General features: G+C 39.6%; 2 protein-coding genes and 2 non-coding genes across 9 annotated transcripts in view; 3 read left to right on the top strand and 1 right to left on the bottom strand.

The window, feature by feature from the left end:
* Nucleotides 1-7912, bottom strand: part of traf7 (TNF receptor associated factor 7) — a 38004-nt gene extending 30092 nt beyond the window's left edge. Inside the window, exon 1 of one of the 2 annotated variants that reach the window (XM_062964663.1) lies at nucleotides 7741-7912. The gene's annotated coding sequence lies outside the window, so the exon portion shown is untranslated. Of the gene's footprint in view, nucleotides 1-5083; nucleotides 5189-7740 lie in introns of those variants that run through there. The other variant, XM_062964664.1, reaches the window with a different exon arrangement.
* A 338-nt stretch (nucleotides 7913-8250) lies between these two features.
* Nucleotides 8251-25055, top strand: LOC103282930 (uncharacterized). Of its 5 annotated transcripts, none has more exons than XM_062964669.1 (6): nucleotides 8292-8329; nucleotides 13540-14075; nucleotides 15828-15872; nucleotides 18946-20038; nucleotides 22436-22479; nucleotides 24467-25055. In XM_062964669.1, the coding sequence occupies exon 4, from the start codon at nucleotides 18988-18990 to the stop codon at nucleotides 20032-20034; it is 1047 nt and encodes a 348-aa protein (XP_062820739.1). In that variant the 5' UTR covers nucleotides 8292-8329; nucleotides 13540-14075; nucleotides 15828-15872; nucleotides 18946-18987; the 3' UTR covers nucleotides 20035-20038; nucleotides 22436-22479; nucleotides 24467-25055. The 5 variants fall into 5 exon arrangements, with proteins under 5 accessions (XP_062820736.1, XP_062820740.1, XP_062820739.1 ...); XM_062964665.1 differs by having other exon boundaries at nucleotides 13540-14092; XM_062964666.1 differs by lacking the exon at nucleotides 13540-14075 and having other exon boundaries at nucleotides 8251-8329.
* Nucleotides 15931-16020, top strand: LOC134294255 (small nucleolar RNA SNORD60). The gene has a single exon (XR_010001219.1). It is a non-coding gene; the product is annotated as a small nucleolar RNA SNORD60 (small nucleolar RNA).
* LOC134294256 (small nucleolar RNA SNORD60) lies at nucleotides 22538-22627 on the top strand. The gene has a single exon (XR_010001220.1). It is a non-coding gene; the product is annotated as a small nucleolar RNA SNORD60 (small nucleolar RNA).
* Nucleotides 25056-26809: the final 1754 nt, after the last annotated feature.

The raw sequence follows: 26809 nt of genomic DNA, 5'->3' as shown, positions 1-26809 counted from the left end.
CCTAAAGGGTTATTGACCAGGATGGCTATATATGTTGCTTCCAGGAGAAGAGCTAGAATGCCCCATAATTATCAAATGGAAGAAGCAGTTTTGCCTGGAGTTTGCTGGTGGGTTTCTCAGCAAGGTAATTGGCAAGGCCTTGTAGAAACTGAATATTGAACTACACCATACTTTTAGGCCTAAGATTGCTTCAGGTTGCATCTACACTATGGAATGAATGAGGTTTGAGACTACTAAAATGATTATGGCTCAGTACGATGGAATCCTGGGAAGCTCTTTGGAAGAGAATGCTAAGGACCTGGTAAAACTACAGCTACCAGGATCCCATTGCATTGAGCCATGGCAGGTAAAGCAATGTCAAACTACATTTATTCTACAATGTAGACATGCCCTTAGGAAAAAAATGCAAACAGATAGCACCTAGATTTGTCTCAGCATCTGCTGCCCAAAGGGTCCTCAGGCAGGAGGTCTGGGCCCCTTCTTTCTCTTTTAGAAGAACCGAAGCAGCTAGTATTAAATGGACTTGTCATCTCCAAGTTAGTATGCCTAGCTTTCTTTTTACTGGACAATTGGGAATAGATGACCGGGCTGGTTCTCCTAAAGCTCTAATACATCCAATGCATTTAGTCCTAATCTGCTGTGGAAACATGTCTCTTTGCTGCGTGTGGGAAGCAGCCAAGGACAAAAGCTTGAATCAATTAAGGAAGCTGCACTTCCTGGACTTCGAGAAGATGGAGACATTGACCTGTTAGCTTCTCCAGAGTGAAAGTTAACAACTCGTTCTCCCAGGAGGGAGCAGCTGCCAGAACCCTTTTCTCTTGTTCTGTGCGACGTTATATGATTTTTCACATAGTTCAAACCTACAAAGTAGAAAAAATAACCCACAGCTGGGCACTGTGAGATTGCAAAAAAGGAACAGGGGGCCGACTATAAGAAAGAGGGCTGGCAGCAAAACAACAAGAACAGTGCAGCGTTTATCTGAATGGGTTGCCTTTGTTGCAGCAACACTGAGCCCAACTCAGGGTGTGTACATATACTATATACATATGTTTTTAAAGGGTCACTTCCCTAATGTAGACAGAAGACAAAATTGAAAGAGGAAATAGAAAAGAGCGAGAGTTTGCTTGGTGGCATCCAGTTGCAACAGAGGCAGTGCAGAATCAAAAAGTTGGAAGAGAACTTAGGGGTCATCTAGCCCCATTCTGATACTTGCATATTAGTCTTAATAATGGGTCACACAGATGAGCCAATCCTGCCTCAGTAATCCACACAAAACCTGTCCCCACTGACCTGGAATACACAACTAAAGTACTTCTGAAAGATGCCCAAACTCGGCTTAAAGACTTCCAAAGATGGAGAGTTCATTGCCCTCCGGGTGAGTCCATTCCATTGCAAGACAACTTATAGCAAAGAAGGCAGAATCTCTTTTCCTGTTGAAGACCTTCAATCCCAAAATGTCTTGACTATGGACCAAAGGTATACAATCTAATGTGAACTCATCTGGACCAACATATCTATTTTCTGTCTACATAAAAATCAATGTATATATGCATGTTGGTTGGTTTGAGGGAAGGAAGGAAGAGAAAGGAAAGGAGTAATGATATGAACATAGGGAAGGAAATAAAAAGTAGGGAAGAGAAAGAATAGCAAGAAGAGGGGGGAAATGTATGAGGACAAGCAAGCAACCAAAGGAAAGAGAGCGAAAAGGTGTAAGCAAAAAGCAGAGAAAGGAAAGAATGCACCTCAAAAAATGCATACCTAGGCAAAACAAGATCTATACACTAGTTACTCTGAACATTGACCATGTAGATGAGCCACCCCTGCCTCATTAACCCACACAAAACCTGTCCTCATTGACCTGGCAAAGTGGGTGGCAAGTCCCAAATTATTCATACGGCTCAGGATCTCCAATCTGGGTGAGCAAACAAACAGTTCCAGGCTGCATGCAGCAAACTCCACCCCAAACCACCCATCGCAAAACCGCAATGTATGCCATGTGGGAAGACACCATACCAGGCACTAGTGTCACCGTGACCCACAAAACAGTGACGACAACAACAGAACTACAGAAGGAATCCACCTATTCATCAGTGAAAAGCTGCTTTGGACTTATACAGCATTGCACACCCATGATATACACATTTCTAGCATGTGTAGTGCTATGGATTCCTGGGATCTATAGTTTTGCAAAGCATTTAGCCTTTTTGAAAGAGGACTGATGTCTTACCAAACTACAACTCTCAGGACTCCATAGCAGTCGAAGTGATGACAAACTGCATTATACTTACAGTACAGTCAGTTTCATTGGCTGCCCCGTTTTTTCCCTCCTTTATGAAAATGTGCTCTGTCCCAATTACGTGAGCTTCTTCTCACTTCCTCTCCTGAAAGTCTGCTTATTCAGAACAAACAACTGCGATACTCAGAAATCAAGCAGTTACTGGCAATAAACACACACACAAGACTCCCAGCTTCCCCTTCTGCAATGATCTGGAGAGAGCAGGCCTGGACATTCTCACAGAAGACAGACAGTCCACAAAATCTGTTCTTTCAACATACAAGGAAGCTGCCAAAAGTAAATGGGACCCCTGAGGCACGCAGACTTACTAGGTGACATGACGTCAGAAAGATACCAGTAATTGCCCTCCTCTGCTTTTACAAGTTCAGATTCGAGCACCGCTCCCTCCTGTATGGACGCTCACTTGGTTACTTGTGGAAACCACTTCCGGATGATCTGGCAAGTGAACTTTCTAAAGAGGCTGTCCCTCTCTTTTAGGGAGAAACTGAACAACACACAGGGCTTACTTGCAAGGCTGCTCCATGCTAGATTAACATTCTTTAGAGGTTAATAAGGACACAGAAGGACAGAAATATACAAGAAAGACAGAAGGGATTAGGAAAGAAGGTCACGATGCACAATCAAGTGGCCTTGCAGACCCTCCAGACACCACATTCTGTTTGATCTTGAGATCTAAGCAGGGTCAGCCCAGGTTAGGACTTGGGTGGGAGACTGACAATGAATACCAAGAGCTAAAGGTGATGTTTCAGAGGAAGGAACTGACGAAAGCACCTCTGAGGTCTAAGAAAAGCCTACAAAATTCATGGTGTTCCTATAAGTTTACAGGTGTTTTGAACACACAATAAAGGTTTTCGGAGCACATTATCAGGTGAGCCAGAGTTGCTACTATTTGAATACAGTCCTCAATTAGTCATAAGTTATTTAAACGGAAACTCCAAAGGCATCTTCCGGGATTTTATTAGCTGGGGCATGTAAATCTTTTGAATACTGTTCAGGGGAAATAATCTACTTCTTACCAACCTGAATGCAAAGAACTAATCCAGGTTAAGTCATATCAGGACCTTCCATGGCTTCAAGATGTTTTCTAAGAGAGGCCCACACACATCCCAGGCAGAAATACGTAGCTAACTGAAAGATTGTAGCTAAATATTGTTATAGCCAAACATTGTCATTAAAAATGGAAGTGGATTCTTAGCATTTCTGGGTACCTATCCTTACCCTGATCCAGGCTCTATCTAAACTGCCATATAATGCAGAAGCAGAATGAAGTACAACTGCATTATATAGCAGTTGTAGATGGGGTCCCAGAAAGGTTTTTACTGTATCCTTCTGGATCCTATCTGGCAAGAACCCGATCTATTCCTTTCGTAGTTGTGGTACTGTTTATAGTAGAATTAGAGCAGTTTGACACTTTAACAGTTAATTTGGGCTTTGATGGGACCTTGGCAATGGGTGCCGCATCCCAGCCCACCATGAAGTGCCTCTTGGGGACCCCCTTTAGCATTCCCTCCAAATCCTGCCTCTCAAAAGAAAAGGAAGAAGCAATCGCCAAGCCTTTTGCCATGAACTTGTGTTTTGAAGAGATTAAGTGCAATGTACTGTTGTTTGCTTTAGCCAGTGAGAGAATGAGGAAATGAGCTGCGGCTGGTACAGCGAGAGAACGTATTGGCCCCAAAAGAAGGAAAACTTTTATGGCTACATAACGATGGAGCCCTTCATGCCCAAACAGGAAGTAAGACAGTTTCATTAGCCTGGAATCCAGAAATTAAGAGCCAATATTTTACCAGGAAAAAATCACTTTAAATCCTACAATCCACAAAATCTATTCAGTAGGACAGCAAACCTGGAGGAGGATGTTTGGAATCTGCTACAGGAGTTGGTTGAGAGATCACAATGTTATGTTTCCACATTCTTTTGCAGCCACACCGCTGCGGCTTCCAAATAAACCTGATCATAAAGTGCAAACAGGCGAAATATCCTAAAGGCGCTGGATCCTGTTTGATCTTGGAAGCTAAGCAAGGTTAGTGCTTGGATGGCAGATAGCCAACAAATATCTCTATTTAGGAGGAAGGGACTGGTAAAATAACCTCTGCATCCTCCTTACCTAAGAAAATTCATTGGGATCACCATTACGGTAAGTCAAGAGGTGGTTTGAAGGAGCAAACACATACAAACATACACTGACTGAGTTGTATCCTGCCTTCGAGTCATTAGGAGAAGAGGGTAGCAAACAATGTTGTTGCTGTTATTATTACAAGGTCTGACCTTGGTATCTCTTCCCCAAATGTTGAAAACTAGAACATCCAGAGCATGGGGAAAGGGCCTTTTGTAACTTCCAAAATCCAGCATAATGTCTGGGAGTGGAAATCCAAAAAGAAGGCAATATTTCCAATCCCAGAAGGATTGCCAATAAATTAAACTATATTTCTAAAAAAGGAACTGACAAATTATTTCGGAGTCCTCTTTTCATTAGAAAATGTGACAATATTCATGCCACAAACCGATAAGACAACTTAAAAACAGAAACACACAAGAAAAAGCAAGGAAGCCCAAAAGGTTAACACCAGAAATAGGAAACTGCTGCTCCTCCACATTCTCAAATGAATATTACTCTGTACTGAGTTGAGACAAAATTGAAATGAACATCCTGATGCACAGTGGTATTAAAGTTAGGAAAATAAAGTTTATCTTGTCATCTATAACAAGTCCATAACAACTGAAGCTATTTAGTGGGTGAATCTGGTACCCAAAACCATTTCAGTGGCAACCGCATACTTTCCTCATTACCTCACACAGGCGAGAACCGTCCCAGAGGAGTCCGGGAACCTCATGCAAACATTCCTTGCTTTCAAAATGTCTCTGTTACAGGCCTGGCAGTTGCATAGAAAGCCCTTGGTGATGTAAACAGAAAGGCATGCAGAATGGGAGGCCATATGTAAATGAATTGCCCAAATAAAGACACAGCCAATCGCATCCAGCTCTGCCAAGAAAGGGAAGCCCTTCCTTCTCAGAGAAGAAGAGAGTTTGAGCCGGAAACCGTCCCATAGAAAAAAACAGCAAGATTTTAAGCAAGATTCCAACAGCTTTGCAATGTAAGATTTCATCAGCAGCATTTCTTTAAGCCAATAATATAAATAATATAATATAAATAAACACAATAAACATAATAATAATAATATGTGTTGTTGAAGGCTTTCATGGCAGGAATCACTGGGTTGCTGCAAGTTTTCCGGGCTGTATGGCCATGTTCACAGCCACCCAATAATACTAATACTAATAATAATATAAACCGAAGCAGCCTACGGTAAAATGAAACTCCAGATGAAAAATATGCAACTTAACATCTGCCTCTTTTCATAATAAACTAGGAATGTGAATATAAAATATGAAGGTACTGTTCCAATATCCAGACAGAATATGAAATATTTAAATGCTACTTTTTGAACACTCATGACACTTGATGTTTATCATAATCCAATCAGCAAATGAGCAACAAATACTACAGAAGGATAAAGCAATGTTTTACATTTCTTCAGTAATCCTCACATTTTCATTTTAAGATGCCCCATTTTCAGAGATATTTACATGCATCTTAGAAACAAACACAGCATATCAAATATACATACTTATATATAATTTAGATTTAAATCCTGTTTCCTTCCTTTAAGCAAGACTCGTAAAACTAAATACAGCAGACTCCAATTAAAAACCTATGGTGTCTAAATGTTAAAATGGAATCAAACACAGAACTGATCAAACAAATAGTTTAAACAATCTAAGACCATATTATCATTATATGTATTATGATTTACCTCCTTTTCAATAAAAATTAACTAAAAAGAAAAGGGAAAAAACACTTCCTTGGGACAAGAAGAGTTTTGAGGGAAGAGGAAATTTTCCAAACTCTGAAGCTGACATCTGATGCTGCCCTTTGCATCGTATTATTATTATCATATTATTATATTATCACATTATCATATTAAATTATTATATTACCAAATTATTAATTTTCCAAACTCTGACACTGGCATCTGATGCTGCCCTTTGCATTATATTGTTGTTGTTGTAGTAGTTATTATTATTATCAAAATCATATCATTTATATCATTATATTATCATATTAACTCTATCCTGAATTTTATTAGGTCCCTTTTATTCGGGTATTTTAACTGATGATGTTATTTTTATATTGCTGCTGCAGTCCCGTCCCCCCCCCCCCTCACACACACACCAATGAAGTTGACTTAATTGTACTTGGTGGTTGATTGATATTATTACCGCTGTATTAACTCCTGTTTTATTGTCTTACTATGTTTTATTTTTGTATATTGTGCAATGTATTTATGCTGTTGTTTTTCTAAATTATGCTGGTCGGGAATTACCTCATGTTAGCCGCCCTGAGTCCCCATGGGGAGATGGTGGCGGGGTATAAATAAAGTTTTATTACAGTAGAGTCTCACTTATCCAACACTCGCTTATCCAACATTCTGGATTATCCAACGCATTTTTGTAGTCAATGTTTTCAATATATCATGATATTTTGGTGCTAAATTCATCAATACAGTAATTACTACATAGCATTATTTTATTTATTTATTTATTAATAGACTTGTTTGGCTCGGAGTGGTTTACAGAAATAGATTAAAACAATACACTTAGCTTTAAAATAACAATAAAAACAATTACTGTGTAAGGAACTACTTTTTCTGTAAAATTTGTTGTATAACACGATGTTTTGGTGCTTAATTTGTAAAATCATAACCTAATTTGATGTTTAATAGGCTTTTCCTTAATCTTTCCTTATTATCCAACATATTCGCTTATCCAACATTCTGCTGGCCCGTTTACGTTGGATAAGCGAGACTCTACTGTATTATTATTATTATATTAGAATATCTTGTTATTATCTTATAATATTATCTTATTATTATCACCTTATCTTACTATAATCATATATTATTACTATTATTATAACATTGCCGTATACATTAGAGTCTCACTTATCCAAGCTAAACGGGTCGGCAGATGCTTGGATAAGCGAATATCTTGGATAATAAGGAGGGATTAAGGAAAAGCCTATTAAACATCAAATTAGGTTATGATTTTACAAATTAAGCACCAAAACATCATGTTTTACAACAAATTTGACAGAAAAAGTAGTTCAATACGCAGCAATGCTATGTAGTAATTACTGTATTTACGAATTTAGCACCAAAATATCATGATGTATTGAAAACATTGACTACAAAAATGCGTTGGATAATCCAGAACGTTGGCTAAGCGAGACTCTACTGTATTGTATTGTTATCATATCTTATTATATTAATCTAATGGAGATGGAGGCGGGTTATAAATAAAGTTTATTATTATTATTATTATCCAAGAGAATGTGTGTTGCAGGAGGCCCCGCCCCTTGTAGGCCTAGCCCCGCCCCTTCTCCTCACCTGTGGGCCGCTGAGGAGAAAATGGCGGTGGGCGGCGCCGGGAAAGGGGCAGCGGCGGCCCTGCAGGCCGGGAAGCCCGCTCGCTGCTCATGGCGGCGCTTCCTTCCTTCCTTCCTCCCGGCCCCGTGCCGCCTCCTCCTCGCCGCCGTCCCCTTCTCCGCCTCCTCCTCGCCGCCGTCCCCTTCTCCGCCACGCAACGTCACTTCCGCTACAAACCTACAAAACTTCCTGCATGGGAGTTGTAGTTCTTTTGTCCCTCATGGCTCATAGATCCCCATGGCGGAGGGACTACAACTCCCATCAGAGCCCTCGCGGGGGAAATCTCGCTTCCTCTCTCTCTTCCCTCAACCAATCAAATAGTTTCCGAAGGAGAACTGGAGAGGACGTAGCCTTGTGGAACGGCAGACGATTATCACCAATAGGGGAAGAGCGTTTCAAAGCAGCGAACGCTCATTGGCTGAAGGAAGGCCGATGGCCCGATATGGGGCGATTTGATTGGACCGCGGCGGGCCAATAGGGAAGCGGGCCGAGTTTATAAAAGGCAATGAAACTGAGCGCGCCTTCCTTTTCCCTTGGAGATTGCAGAGTGGTAAGTTGTCTTCTTTGGTATGGCTTATATATTATTGGCTATTATATATTACAAAGTCAAGGGCTAATCGGCTCTCCAGGTGTTTTGGACTGCAACTCCCACCATTCCTTAACAGCCTCAGGCCCCTTCCTTTACCCCCTCAGTCGCTTAAGCGGCTTGATTAGCATTGAATGGCCTTGCATTGATTGATATGTGTTTTAATCGCTCATGTTTTAGATTGCTGCTTTTGCCGAGATGCATTATGATGTTTGTAAGCCGCTTTGAGTCCCCTTTGGGGTGGAGAAAAGTGGGATAGAAATATATATAAAAGGGTAATGAAATTTCGGCCTAGGACAAAACAACAAAACTACACATCCCAGAAACACTAAACTTGGCAGCACAGCCCCTCATCCATGCCTCTACGTTCATACAACAAAAAGAAAAGAAGAATAAAGTCCTAATTGGAGGGAGAGGAATAATTGTTTTTATCCAGTTGCTGCCAGTTAGAAGGCTAAGCTCCGTCCACTTGGTCTCCTAGCAACCCACTCAGCCCAGGGGACAGGCAGAGTTAGGCCTCACTTATGCTTCTTCCACACTGCCTATAAAATACAGATTATCTAACATATATATATATATAATATTATACTATACTAATATATATTGTATATACATGTAATATTAATAATATGTTGTAATACAATGTAATAATTATAATTCACTATTATAATTGTATATTTATATTACATGCAATATTACTAGTAATACTGCAATATAGTCATAGAATATAATATATGTATATATACTTGTATATAGTATATACACCCTTCGGCGTGAGAAGGGTGGGATATAAATGTCGTGCATATATATATATATATATATATATATATATATATATATATCATTGCAGCTTCAGAGTCTGGCTGCCTTCTGCCTGGGGGGGATCCTTTTATTGGGAGGTGTTAGCTGTCCCCAGTTGTTTCATGCCTGGAATTCCCTTTGGGCGTTTTTCTTAATTTACTGTTCCAATTTTTGCTTCTTAAATTTATGGCCGCGTGGACTGTGTCCACATGTCAGATATCACCTGATAAATAAAAAATTTAACAAATTTGATCCATATTATGAGGCAAATGAAAAATGCACACATCTCATATTTACATATCAATATTTGTTGATTTATTTTATTTATTTACTACATTTACACCCCGCCCTCTCTCACCCCGAAAATGACTCAGAGTGCCTTACAAGTTATATTTACATACAATATATTATATCGTTAGCGTAGCACAGTAGTAGCAGTATATATTACTATATTGCACTATACCACTATACCATAATATTACAGTAGAGTCTCACTTATCCAAGCTAAACGGGCTGGCAGAACCTTGGATAAACCAATATCTTGAATAATGAGGGATTAAGGAAAAGCCTATTAAACATCAAATTAGGTTATGATTAAGCAACAAAACATCATCTTATACAACAAATTTGACAGAAAAAGTAGTTCAATACGCAGGAATATTATGTTGTAATTACTGTATCTACGAATTTAGCACCAAAATATCACGATATATTGAAAAGATTCACTACAAAAATGGCTTGGATAATCCAGAACCTTGGATAAGTGAGACTCTACTGTATTTACATACAATATATTATATCTTTAGCATAGCACAATAGTAGCATTATACATTACTATATTGCACTATACCACTATACCATAATAATATTATTAATAATATTACATTTAATATTTAATTAATATTACTATATTGTATTATTTTAGTATTATATTGCAATACATAATATTAGTATCAATATTACATGTATATACAATATATTATGTTATATAGTACTATGTTGTTGCTGGGAGGAAGGGCCCCCAACTGATGGCAAGTCTTGATAGTGTAAATTAATTTGGTGGTAAGAACAGCAATATGTACCTATCTTTGTTTGAGCCACAAAGGCTTCTCCGTGTCTTGATAGGCCTGGGCTCCACATGGCACATATACCCTCCGTTACCCAACTTAAAACACTGGTGGGGGTTTAACTAAAATTTAAAAGTGATGATGCATATATAAATAAGGTATATATGTGTGTGTGTAGTACGCAGATGCAAGCACAAGAGGGCGGTATATAATGGAGAAAAACCGACAAAATGGAGAGGGACCTACATGAGGCCAAAGCACAGCGAGATACATCCACCCTGGAGAAGTTAATAAGACATTTTAATTGAGATTTTTCCTGCATGAAAGCAGGAGAGGGTTGGACTAGATGGCCTCTGGGTGTCTCTTCCAACTTCTTATGAAGATTCTTCGCCAGTCAAGTCAGGAATCAGTTGTATTAAAACGTAGTTTAAAAGAAGTGATGGCAAAGTACATTTGAATCACTAGCTTAGTGTTTACACCATATTTTTTGGGTTATTTAATATTTAATGTTTATTTTACTTGAATGATATTTGTCCTTACTGTTCTAATGTAGCACAATTCCTACATAAAAGCATACTACGTAATTTTGACATTAATATTGAAATCTGAAATATATATAGAACTAGTTGTGCCCGGCCACGCGTTGCTGTGGCGAAGTATGGTGGTATGGGAAATAAAGTATTGAGAAATTGGTGGTAGTTAAAGTAAAGGGTAAAGGTGTGGAGTCCAGATAATCCAGTTAAAGCAGATAATATAAATGGGTTATATAGCTGTGTGGAAGGGCCTTGAGTCTACACTGCCATCTAATCCAGTTAAAATCTGATAATCTGTATTTTATAGGCAGTGTGGAAGAGGCCTAACTCTGCCTGTCCCCTGGGTGAGTGGGTTGCCTGGACACCAAGTGGGTGGAGCTTAGCCTTCTAACTGGCAGCAATTGGATAAAACACAATTATTCCTCTCCCTCTAATTAGGACTTTATTTTTCTTTTTGTTGTATCAACCTAGAGGCGTGGATGATGGGTTGTGTTGTCAATTTTCAAGGTTGTGGGGTGTTTAGTTTTGTTGTTTTGGCGGTCGCCAGGATTCCATCTTATATATATAGAAAGTCTTTACTTTCTGAGGCTGAGAGAGTGTGAACCAAGGCCAGAACATAGTAACATGCTCAGGGCTACAGTTTACGAATTAAGGCAATTCCCCTTTTTCTGAGATTGAGGATGTAGCTCCGTCGCAACAACCATTAATTCACATCTACCTTATGTGCCTGTCATTGCCTGGGTATGCATTTTCGACTACCATTTATTAGAAATTATCTTATGTACCCTGTTTCCCCTAAAATAAGACATCCCCAGAAAATAAGACCTAGTAGAGGTTTTGCTGAATTGCTAAATATAAGGCCTCCCCCGAAAGTAAGACCTAGAAAAGGTTTTGTTTGGAAGCATGCCCGCCAAACAGAACACCAGAGCATGCAGGATTGGTAAATGTACATACCATAGAGTGTTGTACATGGAAATATTGGTAGTAACAAGAAATTTTTGATAGGATTCAGTTTGTTTGGTTATGTTGGTTTGTGATAACAACTACTGTACAGTATATAATAAATATTCATTTTTTTGTTCAACAATAAGACATCCCCTGAAAATAAGACCTAGAACATCTTTGGGAGCAAAAATTAATATAAGACACCGTCTTATTTTCGGGGAAACACGGTACCTAGTATTGTTCGTGCCTGCATTTTCTAATGGGACCATTCATAAAACCATAAAGCTAATAATGTTTCTAATAATAAAATCCTAAGCACCTTTTTGGGTCAAAGGAGCAATACTGCATTTTACTGCTGTGCGTTACATTTGGCAGCAAGTAATGTTTTTTGTTTAAGGGTTTTGAAAATTGGAGTGCGCATTATATTCACTGGCACGTGAGTAAATACGGTGTGTGGAATATAAAGACGTTTCAGGGACAGCTTTGTTACTTTATTATAGATTACTAGTTTTGCCCGGCCTCGCGTTGCTGTGGCTTATGCTTTCAGAGTGTTGTTCTTTATTTACTGTCCTGATTTTAGAGATTATATTGTTCTGTATTATTATATCACCGTAATTATTACATATTATATTTATAATCTTATATTGTCTGCTTAGAACTGAGTCCCTTCGGGTGAGAAGGGCGGGATATAAATGTTGGAAATAAATAAATAAATAGAACTGGATTATATGAGGCCCCTTCTACACAGCTGTATAAAATGCACACTGAAGTGGATTATATGGCAGTGTGGACTCAAGATAATCCAGTTCAAAGCAGATAATATAAGATTATAAATGGGTAATATAGCTGTGTGGAAGGGCCTTGAGTCTACACTGCCATATAATCCAGTTAAAATCAGATAATCTGTGGAAAAGGCCTAAGTGAGGTCTAACTGTGCCTGTCCCCTGGGCTGAGTAGGTTGCTAGGAGACCAAGTGGGCGGTGCTTAACCCTCTAACTGGCAGCAATTGGATAAAAACAATCATTCCTGTCCCTCTAATTAGGACTTTATTTTTCTTTTGTTTTTGTTGTATCAACCTAGAGCAGTGGATGATGGGTTGCGTTGTCAAATTTCGAGGTTGGAGGGCCTGTAGTTTTGTTGTTTTGTCTGGTGCCCTGATTCCATCACTTTTTTATATATATAGATTATCCCAAATCAGAGTGGGCAATGTGTTTAGTTCATAGGCCACATTTGGTCCCTATGGCCATATTTGTTGCCCCCAAAGACCACAAACTGGTCCCCAAAATATGGGGATAAGGAGCTACCATATATACTCAAGTATAAGCCGACCCGAATATAAGCCGAGGCACCTAATTTTACCACAAAAACTGGGAAAACGTATTGACTTGTGTATAAGCCGAGAGTGGGAAATGCAGCAGCTAGGGGTCAAATTCAAAAATAATAGATATTAATAAAATTGCAGCATTTGAGGCATCAGTAGGTTAAATGTTTTTTAATATTTACATAAAACTAATTTAAGATAATAAGACTTTAATAAGATTGTCCAACTCTGAAGTGGGGCGGAGCTTAGCCTTCTAACTGGCAGCAATTGGATAAAAACAATTATTCCTCTCCCTCTAATTAGGACTTTATTTTTCTTTTCTTTTTGTTGTATGAACGTGTATGAGCGGCATGGATGACGGGTTGTGCTGCCAAGTTTAGTGTTTCTGGGATGTGTAGTTTTGTTGTTTTGTCCTAGGCCGAAATTTCATTACCCTTTTATATATATAGAGATAATAAGGTGTTGTCAGACCCTCGGGTACAAAGAAAGTACTGCTTTTTGTTTCAGTGCAGTGGATAGTTGTGCTTCTTTTGCCAAGTGTTTCGGGATGCCTAAAAAAAAGCGGCCCTCCTTGGGAGCAGTCACTCCGAAAGCAAGGAAAGTCCGATTACTGCGGGCTGCTGAGACGGCTGGACAGCGCGAGCAGCGGCTTGAGAAAGAGCGGGAACGGTCCCGCAAATCGAGGGCGGCAGAGACCACGGAGCAACGCAGCCTGCGGCTGAAGAAAGAGCGAGACAGAGCCCGCAGGACGAGGGCTGCGGAGAACGCGGAGCAACGGGAGCAGCGACTTCAGAACGAGCGGGAAAGGGCCCGGGTCACGAGGGCCGCAGAGACGCCGGAGCAACGGGAGCGCCGGCTCGAGAACGAGCGGGAAAGGGCCCGGGCCATGAGGGCCGCAAGGCATTCCAGCGTGTCATTGGACTGCTATCACTACGACGATCCATCTAATGTTATTATCGGACGAGAAGACCAGATCTGCCAGCACTGTCACGTCAAGGTGTTCAAATTGTAGCCGGGTGGCATCCGGAGTCACCATTAACAAGGCACAGTCATCCAAGTGGTATTAACTTGGCCTCGTTGTGTTTTTCTAGTTAGACGTAGTGCACGCAAGAGCAGTGTCCCCAAATAATTTCTTCAGATTCACCATTGATAATGCATTGCCCCAGCGAAACCAAGTTCTCTCCATCTCCTTGTTGTTCCCACGGACCATTATACGTTGCATGGACCAGAGGATTTCAAGAACATTGAAAAATTATAATTATAAGGTTTTATAAAATTGTGGATATTTGACTTATCAAAAATTATAAATCCGAGAATGGGTATTTCTGAGAAATACTTAGAACACATTAGAGAACGCATACATAGGCAATGTTGGGTACGTAAACTAGATAATAGTGTAGAATAATAATACTATTTTACCCATCTCTCCTCGTGGCTTAAGGCAGGTAATTATGACCTGCAGATTCAGTATATTTGTTTAAAAAAGTGTTTTTATGATAAGGTGGACCATCCAAGACATTAAATATAAATTTAAATTTATAAACTATATTAAAGTTCTTTTAACAATGTAGTGTCTAAATTGTCTTAAAAGCCATTAAATATGTATTTATTTATTTATTTATTTATTTATTACTTATTAGCTACATTTATATGCCGCCCTTCTCACCCCGAAGGGGACTCAGAGCGGCTTACAAATTAAATTTACATACAATATTATATTAGCATAGTACAATACTGGTAATAAATTACTATATTGTACTGTATCAATGTATTGTAATATTATTAGTAATATTACATGTAAAATATAATATATAATTAATATTATATTGTATTAGTATTATATTGTATTACAAAATATGTAATACAGTAGAGTCTCACTTATCCAAGGTTCTGGATTATCCAAGCCATTTTGGTAGTCTATGTTTTCAATATATCGTGATATTTTGGTGCTAAATTCATAAATACAGTAATTACAACATAACATTACTGCGTATTGAACTACTTTTTCTGTCAAATTTGTTGCATAACATGATGTTTTGGTGCTTCATTTGTAAAATCATAACCTAATTTGATGTTTAATAGGCTTTTCCTTAATTCCTCCTTATTATCCAAGATATTCGCTTATCCAAGCTTCTGCCAGCCTGTTTAGCTTGGATAAGTGAGACTACTGTATATTAAAGTTCTTTTAACAATGTAGTGTCTAAATTGTCTTAAAAGCCATTAAATATGTAATACCTAAATTGCATTAAAGGGCTACTAAAATGGTTCCAGTAGAAGAAGACTCTTTTGAGAGGCATTTGTATGAATTCCACTGTCATCTCAATGCTGTTTGTGCAGGTGGAGTGAACATAAGAGTGTTTATAAAATTATTAGTAAAACTGAGTAACTCATTAAACCCTTTGTAACTTTTTATCTAATTGTAAGATGTCGCCATTGTGAAATACTCTGCATTAAAATCCATCCCTTTGAAACACCCTGTATATCATGCTACCTCTCTCCCTATATTCCCAACTTGAGAATAGCTGCCCAATCCATGCATTGAACCCGGTCCTAACAGAACAGATTGTCAAGTTTAAATTGAGAAGGCATCTCATGCCTTGAAGAGAATGAATGTGCATCTAAAGTGTGGTTGGACTCGCTGCATCTAAATGAGTCCTTCGGGAGAGATAAAGCATGGTGGTATTATTATTGTGAAGTTTGACTTTGGATTGAGCTGTCTTATTTGCTTTTCAGTACTTAAGAGAACTTCTTGCTTTTCTCCTTCTCAGCATAGTTTGCTTTCTTTTCTTTTTCAGATGTGTTTTCGGAAACCTGGTTATGACAGCCTTGCCTTCATGAAGGTAAGCATAAATGGGAAAGGATGCGGGCTTTCTGGTGTTGCGTCAATTTCCAAGCCCCAGCCCGTGATGAGCTCTTCCATTTATTTTCTGACACCTCGTCTGAACACTGCGCTTGCAGTGAACTGATTATGAACATGAGCTGAGGCTTGAGGCGGATTAATCCTCTAATACAGGGGTCCCCAAACTAAGGCCCGGGGTCATTTACCTGGCCCCCGCCCTCAGTTTTATAATATAATACTTTTATATTATTTTTAATACTATAATATATTGTATATACATATAATATTATAATGTTATACAATATAATAATACCATATAATAATATTAATTATATGTTATATATTACATATAATGTTACAGTATAGTGGTAGAGTTCAAGAGTCTCACTTATCCAACGTTCTGGATTATCCAACACATTTTTGTAGTCAATGTTTTCAATACATCGTGATATTTTGGTGCTAAATCGTAAATAAAGTAATTACTACATAGCATTACTACATATTGAACTACTTTTTCTGTCAAATTTGTTGTATAACATGATGTTTTGGTGCTTAATTTGTAAAATTATAACCTAACTAGCTGTGCCCAGCCACGCGTTGCTGTGGCATTTTCTGGTGGTGTTGGTGAGAAATTGTTGAGGTAGTGGTGGTATTGAATGTCTGTTGTCTTTATGTTTAGTATGCACACTGAAGTGGATTATATGGCAGCGTGGAGTCAAGATAATCCAGTTCAAAGCAATGGGTTATATAGCTGTGTGGAAGGGCCTTGAGTCTACACTGCCATATAATCCAGTTAAAATCTGATAATCTGTGGAAGAGGCCTAAGTGAAGCCTAACAGTGCCTGTCCCCTGGGCTGTGTAGGTTGCTAGGAGAGCAAGTGGGCGGAGCTTAGCCTTTAACTGGCAGCAATTGGATAAAAACTATTATTCCTCTCCCTCTAATTGGGACTTTATTTTTCTTTTCTTTTTGTTGTATCAACCTAGAGCCGTGAATGATGGGTTGTATTGTCAAATTTCAAGGTTGGGGGGCCTGTAGTTTTGTTCTTTCCGCTGCCCTGATGCCATCACTCTTTTATATATATAGATTTGATGTTTAATAGGCTTTTCCTTGATCCCTCGTTATTATCCAACATATTTGCTTATCCAATGTTCTGCTGGCCCATTTATGTTGGATAAGTGAGACACTACTGTAGTAATATATAATGCTAATATTGTGCTATGCTAATAATATAATATATTGTATGCACATACAGCTGCTCTGAGTCCCCTTTGGGGTGAGAAGGGTGGGATATAAATGTAATAATTTTAGACTTAGGCTCGCCCAAAGTCTGAAATGACTTGAAGGCACAGAACATCAACAATCATAATTAACTTGACTATTTCATTGGCCAGTAGCAGGACCACACTTTCCATTGAAATCCTGATAGGTTTATGTTGGTTAAAATTGTTTTCATTTTTAAATATTGTATTGTTCTTTAATTGTTATTGTTGCATTGCACTACAAATAAGACATATGCAGTGTGCATAGGAATTTGTTCGTATTTTTTTTCAAATGATAATTTGGCCCCTCAACGGTCTGAAGGATTGTGGACCGGCCCTCTGCTTTAAAAGTTTGAGGACCCCTGTTCTCAAGGGAGGGATTAAGGAAAAGCCTATTAAACATAAAATTAGGTTACAATTTTACAAATTAAGCACCAAAACATGTTATACAACAAATTTGACAGAAAAAGTAGTTCAATATGCAGTAATGTTATGTTGTATTTATTTATTTATTACATTTATATCCCGCTCATCTCACCCCGAAAAGAGACTCAGAGCGGCTTACAAATCAAATGAACATACAATATATTATTAGAATAGCACAATATAAGCATTAAATTACTATATTGTACTATATCATTGGAGCCCTGGTGACGAAGTGCGTTAAAGCACTGAGCTGGAGACCGAAAGGTCCCAGGTTCAAATCCCGGGAGCGGCGTGAGCAGCCGCTGTTAGCTCCAGCTCTTGCCAACCTAGCAGTTCGAAAACATGCCAGTGTGATTAGATCAATAGGTACCGCTCCAGCGGGAAGGTAATGGCGCTCCATGCAGTCATGCTGACCACATGACCTGGAGATGTCTATGGACAACGCCGGCTCTTCAGCTTAGAAATGGAGATGAGCACCAACCCCCAGAGTCAGACATGACTGGACTTAACGTCAGGGGAAAAGCCTTACCTTTTACTATATCATTATACTAGCTGTTCCCGGCCATGCGTTGCTGTGGCGTAGTATGGTGGTATGGGAAATAAAGTATTGATGAATTGGTGGTAGTTAAGGTAAAGGGTAAAGGTTTTCCCCTGACATTAAGTCCATTATAAATGGATTATATAGCTGTGTGGAAGGGCCTTGAGTCTATACTGCCATATAATCAAGTTAAAATCAGATAATCTGTATTTTGTAGGCAGTGTGGAAGAGGCCTAAATGAGGCCTAACTCTGCCTGTCCCCTGGGCTGAGTGGGTTGCTAGGAGACCAAGTGGGCGGAGTTTAGCCTTCTAACTGGCAGCAATTGGATAAAAACAATTATTCCTCTCCCTCTAATTAGGACTTTATTTTTCTTTTCTTTTTGTTGTATGAATGTAGAGGCATGGATGAGGGGTTGTGCTGCCAAGTTTAGTGTTTCTGCGGTGTGTAGTTTTGTCCTAGGCTGAAATTTCATTATCCTTTTATATATAGACATGGTAATATTATTAGTAATATTACATTTAATATATAATAAATATTATTATATTGTATTATTAGTTGTATAATATTGTAATGTTGTAATTACTGTATTTATGAATTTAGCACCAAAATGCCATGATATATTGAAAACTGACTACAAAAATGCATAGGATAATCCAGAACCTTGGATAAGAGAATCTTGAATAAGTGAGAGTCTACTGTAATTATTATTACATCTTAATTGGATTGTAAGTCTGAGGGCATGTTAGCATTTTGTAAGACTGGCTGAAGCACAGAGTGTAAATATTCGGGGGAAAATAAAAATATAGCACACTGATAGTCTTGTTTCTTCTTCTCCCCCATTCTCTTTAGGGGAGATAATAAGGACAGGGGTGTAGAAACGGCCTTTGTAAGATGGTGAGCCTGGAGCATAAGGTGTTTTGCGTCCTGCAGTTCACCAAGACTGGATCGGTCACGGTGGTGCGGCGTGCCTTTCGAGGGCAGTTTGGCACCAATCCTCCGACGCCAAAGAGCATTCGGCGCTGGTACAGACAGTTTGAGGAAACAGGCTCTCTGCATAAAGGAAAGAGCACGGGGCGGCCACGCACTTCAGAGGAAAACGTGAGACGGATTCAACAGAGTTTTCTGGAAAGCCCACTCCAGTCCACTCGCTGCGCCAGCCGGGAGCTGGCCATCTCGCACACGACCGTCTGGCGCATCTCGAGGCAACAACGTTCAATAGCGAAGCCGTGCCGGTTGCAACTGGCATGGCCCCTTCGTGCAGGAGACAAAAGGAAGCGCGTGGAATTGAGTGACGTGATGTTGCAGAATGCGGATGGCTTAGAGCGATTGGTTTTTAGCGGCGAAGCCACGTTTCATCTCGGTGGAGAAGTTGGCCATCACAAAGTGCGTGTCTGGGGATTGAAAAATCCACCTGAAACTGTAGCGAATGAGTCCAGTTCTCCCCAAGTGACCGTGTTTTGCGCCGTTTCGCATAAAAAGATTTATGGCCCGTTCTTTTTTGAGGGGAACGCGGTGACAGGGCAAACGTACCTCCGAATGCTGCAGAACTGGCTCTTTCCGCAACTTCGTGATGATTGCGATGACTTTGTTTTCCAACAAGACGGAGCGCCGTGGCATCGGCACCCACAGGTCCGGCGTTTTCTAAATGCAACGCTGCCTCAACGTTGGATCGGCCACACTGGGCCCCAAGACTCGGCGCTCTTCTCCTGGCCCCCCAGGTCTCCGGACATCACGCCCTGTGACTTCTTCCTCTGGGGATACGTCAAAGACTGTATTTTGGTGCCACCGTTAGCAACCGATTTGGAAGGCTTCAAAGACAGAAGCACGGCAGCAGTGCTTTCGGTGGAAGAAGACACTTTGAGAGGCGTTTGGGACAAACTCCGCTGTCGCCTGGATGCTGTCCGTGCAGCAGGTGGGGGGCACAGAGGGCACTCATGAAACGGTTCGTAAGACCTGGCAACTTATCAAACCCTGTGTGACCTTTTGTGTAATTTTAATATGTTCTACACAAACACAAGATAGTCTATATACAAAGAAAATATGTTCAAATAATATATAATATTATTAAAGTTCCCCATACAAAGCTCAATTTGACAGTACCAGACAAAATGAAAAGGAGCAACAGCTCTAACACAAAAGTTATCCCAGTCTGATATTGGTTACAATGTATATAGGCTTCAGGGATACATAGTCAATGAAAATATCTTCCAAAAATAATGCTGGAGCACCGCTCTCAAAAAAGTCTTCGAAAATAAAGTCCAAATAAAGTCCCAAGTCTACAGGGGTCCCGGGCATTTTTGTACCCTGTTTCAGAAGGGGATTTTCTCCTTTGTTTGTGTAGATCAGGGGTCCCCAAACTTTTTAAACAGAGGGCCAGTTCACGATCCTTTGGACCGTTGGAGGGCTGGACTTTAGTTGGCCACCAAGCAATAATATAATAGTAATAATAATACATCACACGGTCCTAGACACTTGGGAAGTGTTCGACTTGTGCTTTTGATACGAAATCCAGCATATCTATCTTGTTTGCTGTGTCATACAATAAACTAATAATAATAATAGTAATAATACTAAATAATAATAATAAAAAGAGGGTTGGAAGAGAGCCTTTGGGCCATTTAGTCCAACCCTTCTGCTTTTGTGCACTGAAAGCACAAGCAAAGCACCCCTGACAGATGGCCACCCTGCCTCAATGTTAATAATAATCATAATAAATACATCACACAGTCCTAGACACTTGGGAAGTGTTCGACTTGTGATTTTGTTATACGAAATCCAGCATATCTATCTTGTTTGCTGTTTCATACAATAAAATAATAATAATGAATAATAAAAACAATAATAATAAAAAGAGGGTTGGAAGAGACCCCTTGGGCCATTGAGTCCAATCCCCTTCTGCCTTTGTGCACTTAAAGCACAAGCAAAGCACCCCTGACAGATGGCCACCCAGTCTCAATGTTAATAATCATAATAATAAAGAGGGTTGGAAAAGACCCCTTGGGCCATTGAGTCCAATCCCCTTCTGCCTTTGTGCAGTGAAAGCACAAGCAAAGCACCCCTGACAGATGGCTACCCTGCCTCAATGTTAATAATCATAATAATAAAGAGGGTTGGAAAAGACCCCTTGGGCCATTTAGTCCAATTCCCTTCTGCCTTTGTGCACCAAAAGCACAAGCAAAGCACCCCTGACAGATGGCCACCCAGCCTCAATGTTAATAATAAGGGTTGGAAGAGAAGATGAGACCTCTTGGGCCATTTAGCCCAACCCCCTTTTGCCCTTGTGCCGTGGGGGCCGGATAAATGGCTTCGATGGGCCACATCCGGACCCCGGGCCTTAGTTTGGGGACCCCTGCATAGTCAATGAAAATATTTTCCAAAAATAATGTTGGAGCACCGTTCTCAAAAAAGTCTTCGAAAGTAAAGTCCAAATAAAGTCCCAAGTCTACAGGGGTCCCCGGGTATTTTTGTATCCTGTTTCAGGGAGAAGAAGGGGATTTTCTCCTTCTTTGTTTGTGTAGATACTTTACAAGTATTCTGGGATTTTGTATAGTAATTTTAAATATGTTAACATCATGAAATAAACCACTTTGAAATTGGGTCCATCTTTTTTAAACTGTGCCCCTGAGTGGCAGTGTGTTAAAGTGCTGAGCTTGCGGACCAAAAGGTTGCAGGTTCAAATCCGGGGAGCAGAGTGAGCTCTCGCTGTTAGCCCCAGCTTCTGCCAACCTAGCAGTTCAAAAACATGCAAATGTGAGTAGATCAATAGGTACTGCTCCAGCGTGAAGGTAACGGTGCTCTGTGCAGTCATGACCTTGGAGGTGTCTAGGGACAACACCGGCTCTTCGGCTTAGAAATGGAGATGAGCACCAGCCCCCAGAGTTGGACACGATTGGACTTGATGTCAGGGGAAACATTTACCTTTTTTAAACAGCCCATACAATATATTACTGTCTTCCCTCTTTAATCTCAATTTAAGAGAAACCTCAAAAGAAATAAGAAACCTTGAGCATTAGGCCAACCCAAAAGTGTTCTGCCTCCCATCCAGGATCACAGGTTTAAAGAACAGCTGCCCAATAAATAAATATAAATATGTCCATGTATTGAACCCAGTCTGCATAGAATAGTCAGGTTTAAATGCAGAAGGCAATGCATCTCGTCCCTTCAAGAGAAGGCGATTTGCATCCAAAGTGCAGTTTGTCTTGCTGCAGATAAATGACCTGGGTTTTTTTGCTATTTGTAGCATTATGATGCATTACTTCTGGGTTAAACCGTACATATGAGACGTTCTTGCTTCTCTCTTTTTTGCCTCCTCAGCATAGTTTCCTTTCTTCTTTTCCAGGTGTGTCTTCGGCAACTGGATTATGAGAGCCTGCTTTCATGGAGGTAAGATTCCATTTTTACAGATAAAGGGTTATTTTTCCTAGTCCTCATTGAAATCCTCAGCCCGTGATGAGCTCTTCCATTTATTTTCTGACACCTCGTCTGAACGCTGCGCTCGCAGTGCACTGATTATGGACATGAGCTGAGGCTTCGAGGTGGATTAATCCTCAAGTACACTACAGTTGGTTCCACATTTGTGGATTTGAATTTTTATGGATTTGGTTGCGTTTTCTAGGAATCTCGGCACTTTATGTCCGGCCTCCAGCAGGCATTGACCATTGAGTCATGCAAGAGGACCCCGATTGTTTCCTGTCTGGAATTCCCTGGTTTTCAGAGTGGTGGTGTTTGGGATATTTTATGTGCTTCTACTGTCTGTGGCCCTGAGAAAACAGGATTTTCCAGACTTTGATGATGGGAATACTTTGTAGGGAGGTGTTAGCTGGCCCTGATTGTTTCCTGTGTGGAATTCCTGTTTTCAGAGTGTTGTTCTTTATTTAGTGTTCTGATTTTAGAGACTGTATTGTTCCATTTTATTATACCACATTATTTTTATATATTCTGATTTTAGTGTTTTTGAATACTTGGAGCCAGATTGTATTCATTTTCACGGTTGACCGCAACACAATAATAGTAATGATAGTAATAATCATGAATTTGGTAATACACAATGCTTCACTCCCTTCTCAGCTTCCTTTCTGGAAGAATCCTTTCTTAGGAGGTGTTAGCTGGCCCTGATTGTTTCCTTTATGGAATTTCCAATTTCCCTGCTTTCAGACTGTTGGTCTTTATGTACTGTCCTGGTTTTAAAGATTATATTGTTCTGCATTTTTCTATCCCAGGAATTATTACATATTAAAGTAGAATCTCACTTATCCAACATTCGCTTATACAATGTTCTGGATTATCCAACGCAGTCTGCCTTTTCATAATCAATGTAGTGGTAAATTTGTAAATACAGTACTGTAGAGTCTCACTTATCCAACTTAAATGGGCCAGCAGAACGTTGGATAAGTGAAAATGTTGGATAAGGAGAGATTAAGGAAAAGCCTATTGCTGCTGCTCATTCGTTTAGTCATTTCCGACTCATATTATGTTATGATTTTACAAATTAAGCTCCAAAAACATGTTTTCGACAGAAAAAGCAGTCCAAAACATGGTAATGTTATGTAGTACAGTAATTACTGTATTTATGAATTTAGCACCAAAACATTTTAATATATTAAAAACATTGACTACAAAAACATTGGCTACTAACAAATTGACTACAAATAAAGATAGAATTACATAAAATGAACTTACAGTAGCAATATTGTCAAAAATTAAATCCATAAACAATTCTTGCTGTCTAGAGAAACAGCTGTGGATTGGGGTGGGAGGCAAACTGTGTTGGATAATCCAGAACGTTGGATAAGTGGATGCTGGATAAGTGAGACTCTACTGTACTTTGGTTAAAATAAGCATTTTATTATTTTTCGTTCAGTCGATGTGGAGAGCTGACTTTACAAGTTACAGTAGTATTTGAAATGTGTTGAAAGCTTTCATGGCTGGAATCACTGGGTTGCTGTAAGTTTCCCAGGCTGTATGGCCGTATTCCAGAAGCATTATCTCCTGATGTTTCACCCACATCTATTATTTATTTACTACATTTATATCCCGCTCTTCTCACCCCGAAGGGGACTCAGAGCAGCTTACAAATCAAATGAACATACAATATATTAGCATAGCACAATTTAAGCATTAAATTACTATATTGTACTATATCATTAAATGGCATTATTAGTAGTAGTAGTATGGTAATATTATCTATGGCAGGCATCCTCACAACCTCTGAGGATGCCTGCCTTAGATGTGGGTGAAATGTCAGGAGAGAATGCTTCTGGAATATGGCCATACAGCCCGGAAAACTCACAGCAACCCAGTATTTGAACTTATTTAGAAAGCAAAACAGCACGACTGGCAGTAATCTTTCCTCTTTTATTTTTCTTTCTAGGGAAGGCAATAGCAAGCCAGACTCTCAGATGGCTTTTCTAAGATGGATGGAGTGGAAAAATGGGTGACGCTCAGACTGCAGAGCCTGAAGGGACATTTCAGGTCATTTAATCCAGCTCTTTAGAGTCCCCTCTTATAAATGGCCACCCAACCACTGTTTAACCAATGGAAGTAAGGCTATGTGCCAGGGTTCATGTGCAAAAGGACTCACTTTGGATCCCAGTGGGATATTTTTGTTTATGTGGGTCTTGATCTCACGGGCCCTTCTTGAAGAGTAAATCATATTAGCAATGCACAGACATCTGCTCTTAAGCTGGCACTTAAATGCTAACAATGAAGCCCTTTGGATTTCTATGCGCAGCAGGTGGGAGTCCCCTTTGTAAGGCAGCAAAGTGCAAACTGTGTTGTTTCTCGGATTTTCACGATTTGGAGCACTTATGCTGACTTCTACATTTCCCAAACCTGGATCAATGGAATGCATTGGCAGGACTTCCAAGTAAAACAACAGAGGACTAGCCATGGGATAGAAACAATCTGGTGGTTTGTTGTGGCTTTGAACGACAACAATAATAAAGGATATGTGTTTCCTATTTGCCTGGGTTGCCTCTGTCACTTAAAAGAGTTTTACCTTTGTTATGTGTCTCCAAGTCGTTTCTGACTTATGGCTCTCTATATGGATTCTCTGTGTGTATTTACTTATTTATGATCCTGATCTGTAGGGTTGTTTTTTTCATAATAAAAACAAAAGTATCAGATTTGAATCCATGCTCAGCCATGGTGACCCAGTGGGCAAGTCACATTCTCTTAGCATCCAAAGCAAGTGACAACAAATTCCCTTGGGATAAATCATGCCATTGAAAGTTTGAGTGTTAAACAAAGATTGAGAGAAGCCTGAGTTCCAGACATGAAACGATCAGGGCCAACTAACATCTCCCAACAAAGGATTCCCCCAGGTAGGGATCAGCCAGGCCTTGAAGCTGCAAGGCTTTTCAATTCCAATCAAGATGATTAGTTGCAACATTCACACTTACCTCAAACAGACAAGAGTTCTTTCTCCCACTCTGGACATTATTCCACAGATATATAAACCTCCCTTGTCCAGTTTCCAATATACAGTAGTGTCTCGCTTATCCAATGTTCTGCATTATCCAATGCAGTCTGCCTTTTAGTAGTCAATTTTCTGTAGTCAATGTTTTCGTGCTAAATTCATAAATACAGTATTTACTACATAACTACCATGTATTGAACTGCGTTTTGCAAATTTGTTGTAAAACATGTTTTGGTGCTTAATTTGTAAAATCATAACAGAACTCCATGTTTAATAGGCCTTTCCTTAATCCATTATTATTATTATTATTATAGTGCAAAGGTTTTATCTTGTGTAATAATGTATTTTTATACTGTTTATGTACTGTATGTTATATTTATTGTCTGAAACCGCCCCGAGTCCCTTTGGGGAGATAGGGCAGTAAATAAATAATTACAGTAGAGTCTCACTTATCCAAGCTAAATGGGCCGGCAGAACCTTGGATAGGCAAATATGTTGGATAATAAGGAGGGATTAAGGAAAAGCCTATTAAACATCAAATTAGGTTATGATTTTACAAATTAAGCACCAAAACATCATGTTAGACAACAAATTTGACAGAAAAAGTAGTTCAATACGCAGCAATGTTATGTTGTAATTACTGTATTTACGAATTTAGCACCAAAATATCATGATATATTGAAAACATTGACTACAAAAATGCCTTGGATAAGCAAGTCTTGGATAAGTGAGAGACTACTGTATTATCCAACATTTTTGCTTATCCAGCGTTCTACAGGCCCGTTTGTTGGATAAGCAAGACTTGGATAAGTGAGACTCTACAGTATTATCCAACGTTTTCACTTATCCAGCGTTCTACCAGCCCATTTGTTGGATAAGCGAGACTACTGTATTATCCAATATTTTCGCTTGTCCAGCGTTCTACCAGCCCGTTTGTTGGATAAGCGAGACTTGGATAAGTGAGACTCTACTGTATTATTATCCAACATTTTCGCTTATCCAGCGTTCTACCGGCTAGTTTGTTGGATAAGCGAGACTTGGATAAGTGAGACTCTACTGTATTATCCAACATTTTTGCTTATCCAGCGTTCTACCGGCCTGTTTATGTTGGATAAGCGAGAATATACTGTACTTTACAACCTCTGAGGATGCCTGCCATAGATGTGGGCGAAACGTCAGGAGAGAACGCTTCTGGAACATGGCCAGACAGCCCAAAAAACTCACAGCACTAGTGATTCTGGCCATGAAAGCCTTCGACGACAACATAATTTAGAGCCAAAAGCACCTAACTATTTA

The sequence above is a fragment of the Anolis carolinensis genome, unplaced genomic scaffold (genome assembly GCF_035594765.1).
Source record: "Anolis carolinensis isolate JA03-04 unplaced genomic scaffold, rAnoCar3.1.pri scaffold_13, whole genome shotgun sequence".
In the NCBI taxonomy this organism is placed as follows: Eukaryota; Metazoa; Chordata; class Lepidosauria; order Squamata; family Dactyloidae; genus Anolis; species Anolis carolinensis.
This window is presented reverse-complemented; position numbering and strand designations above follow the sequence as displayed.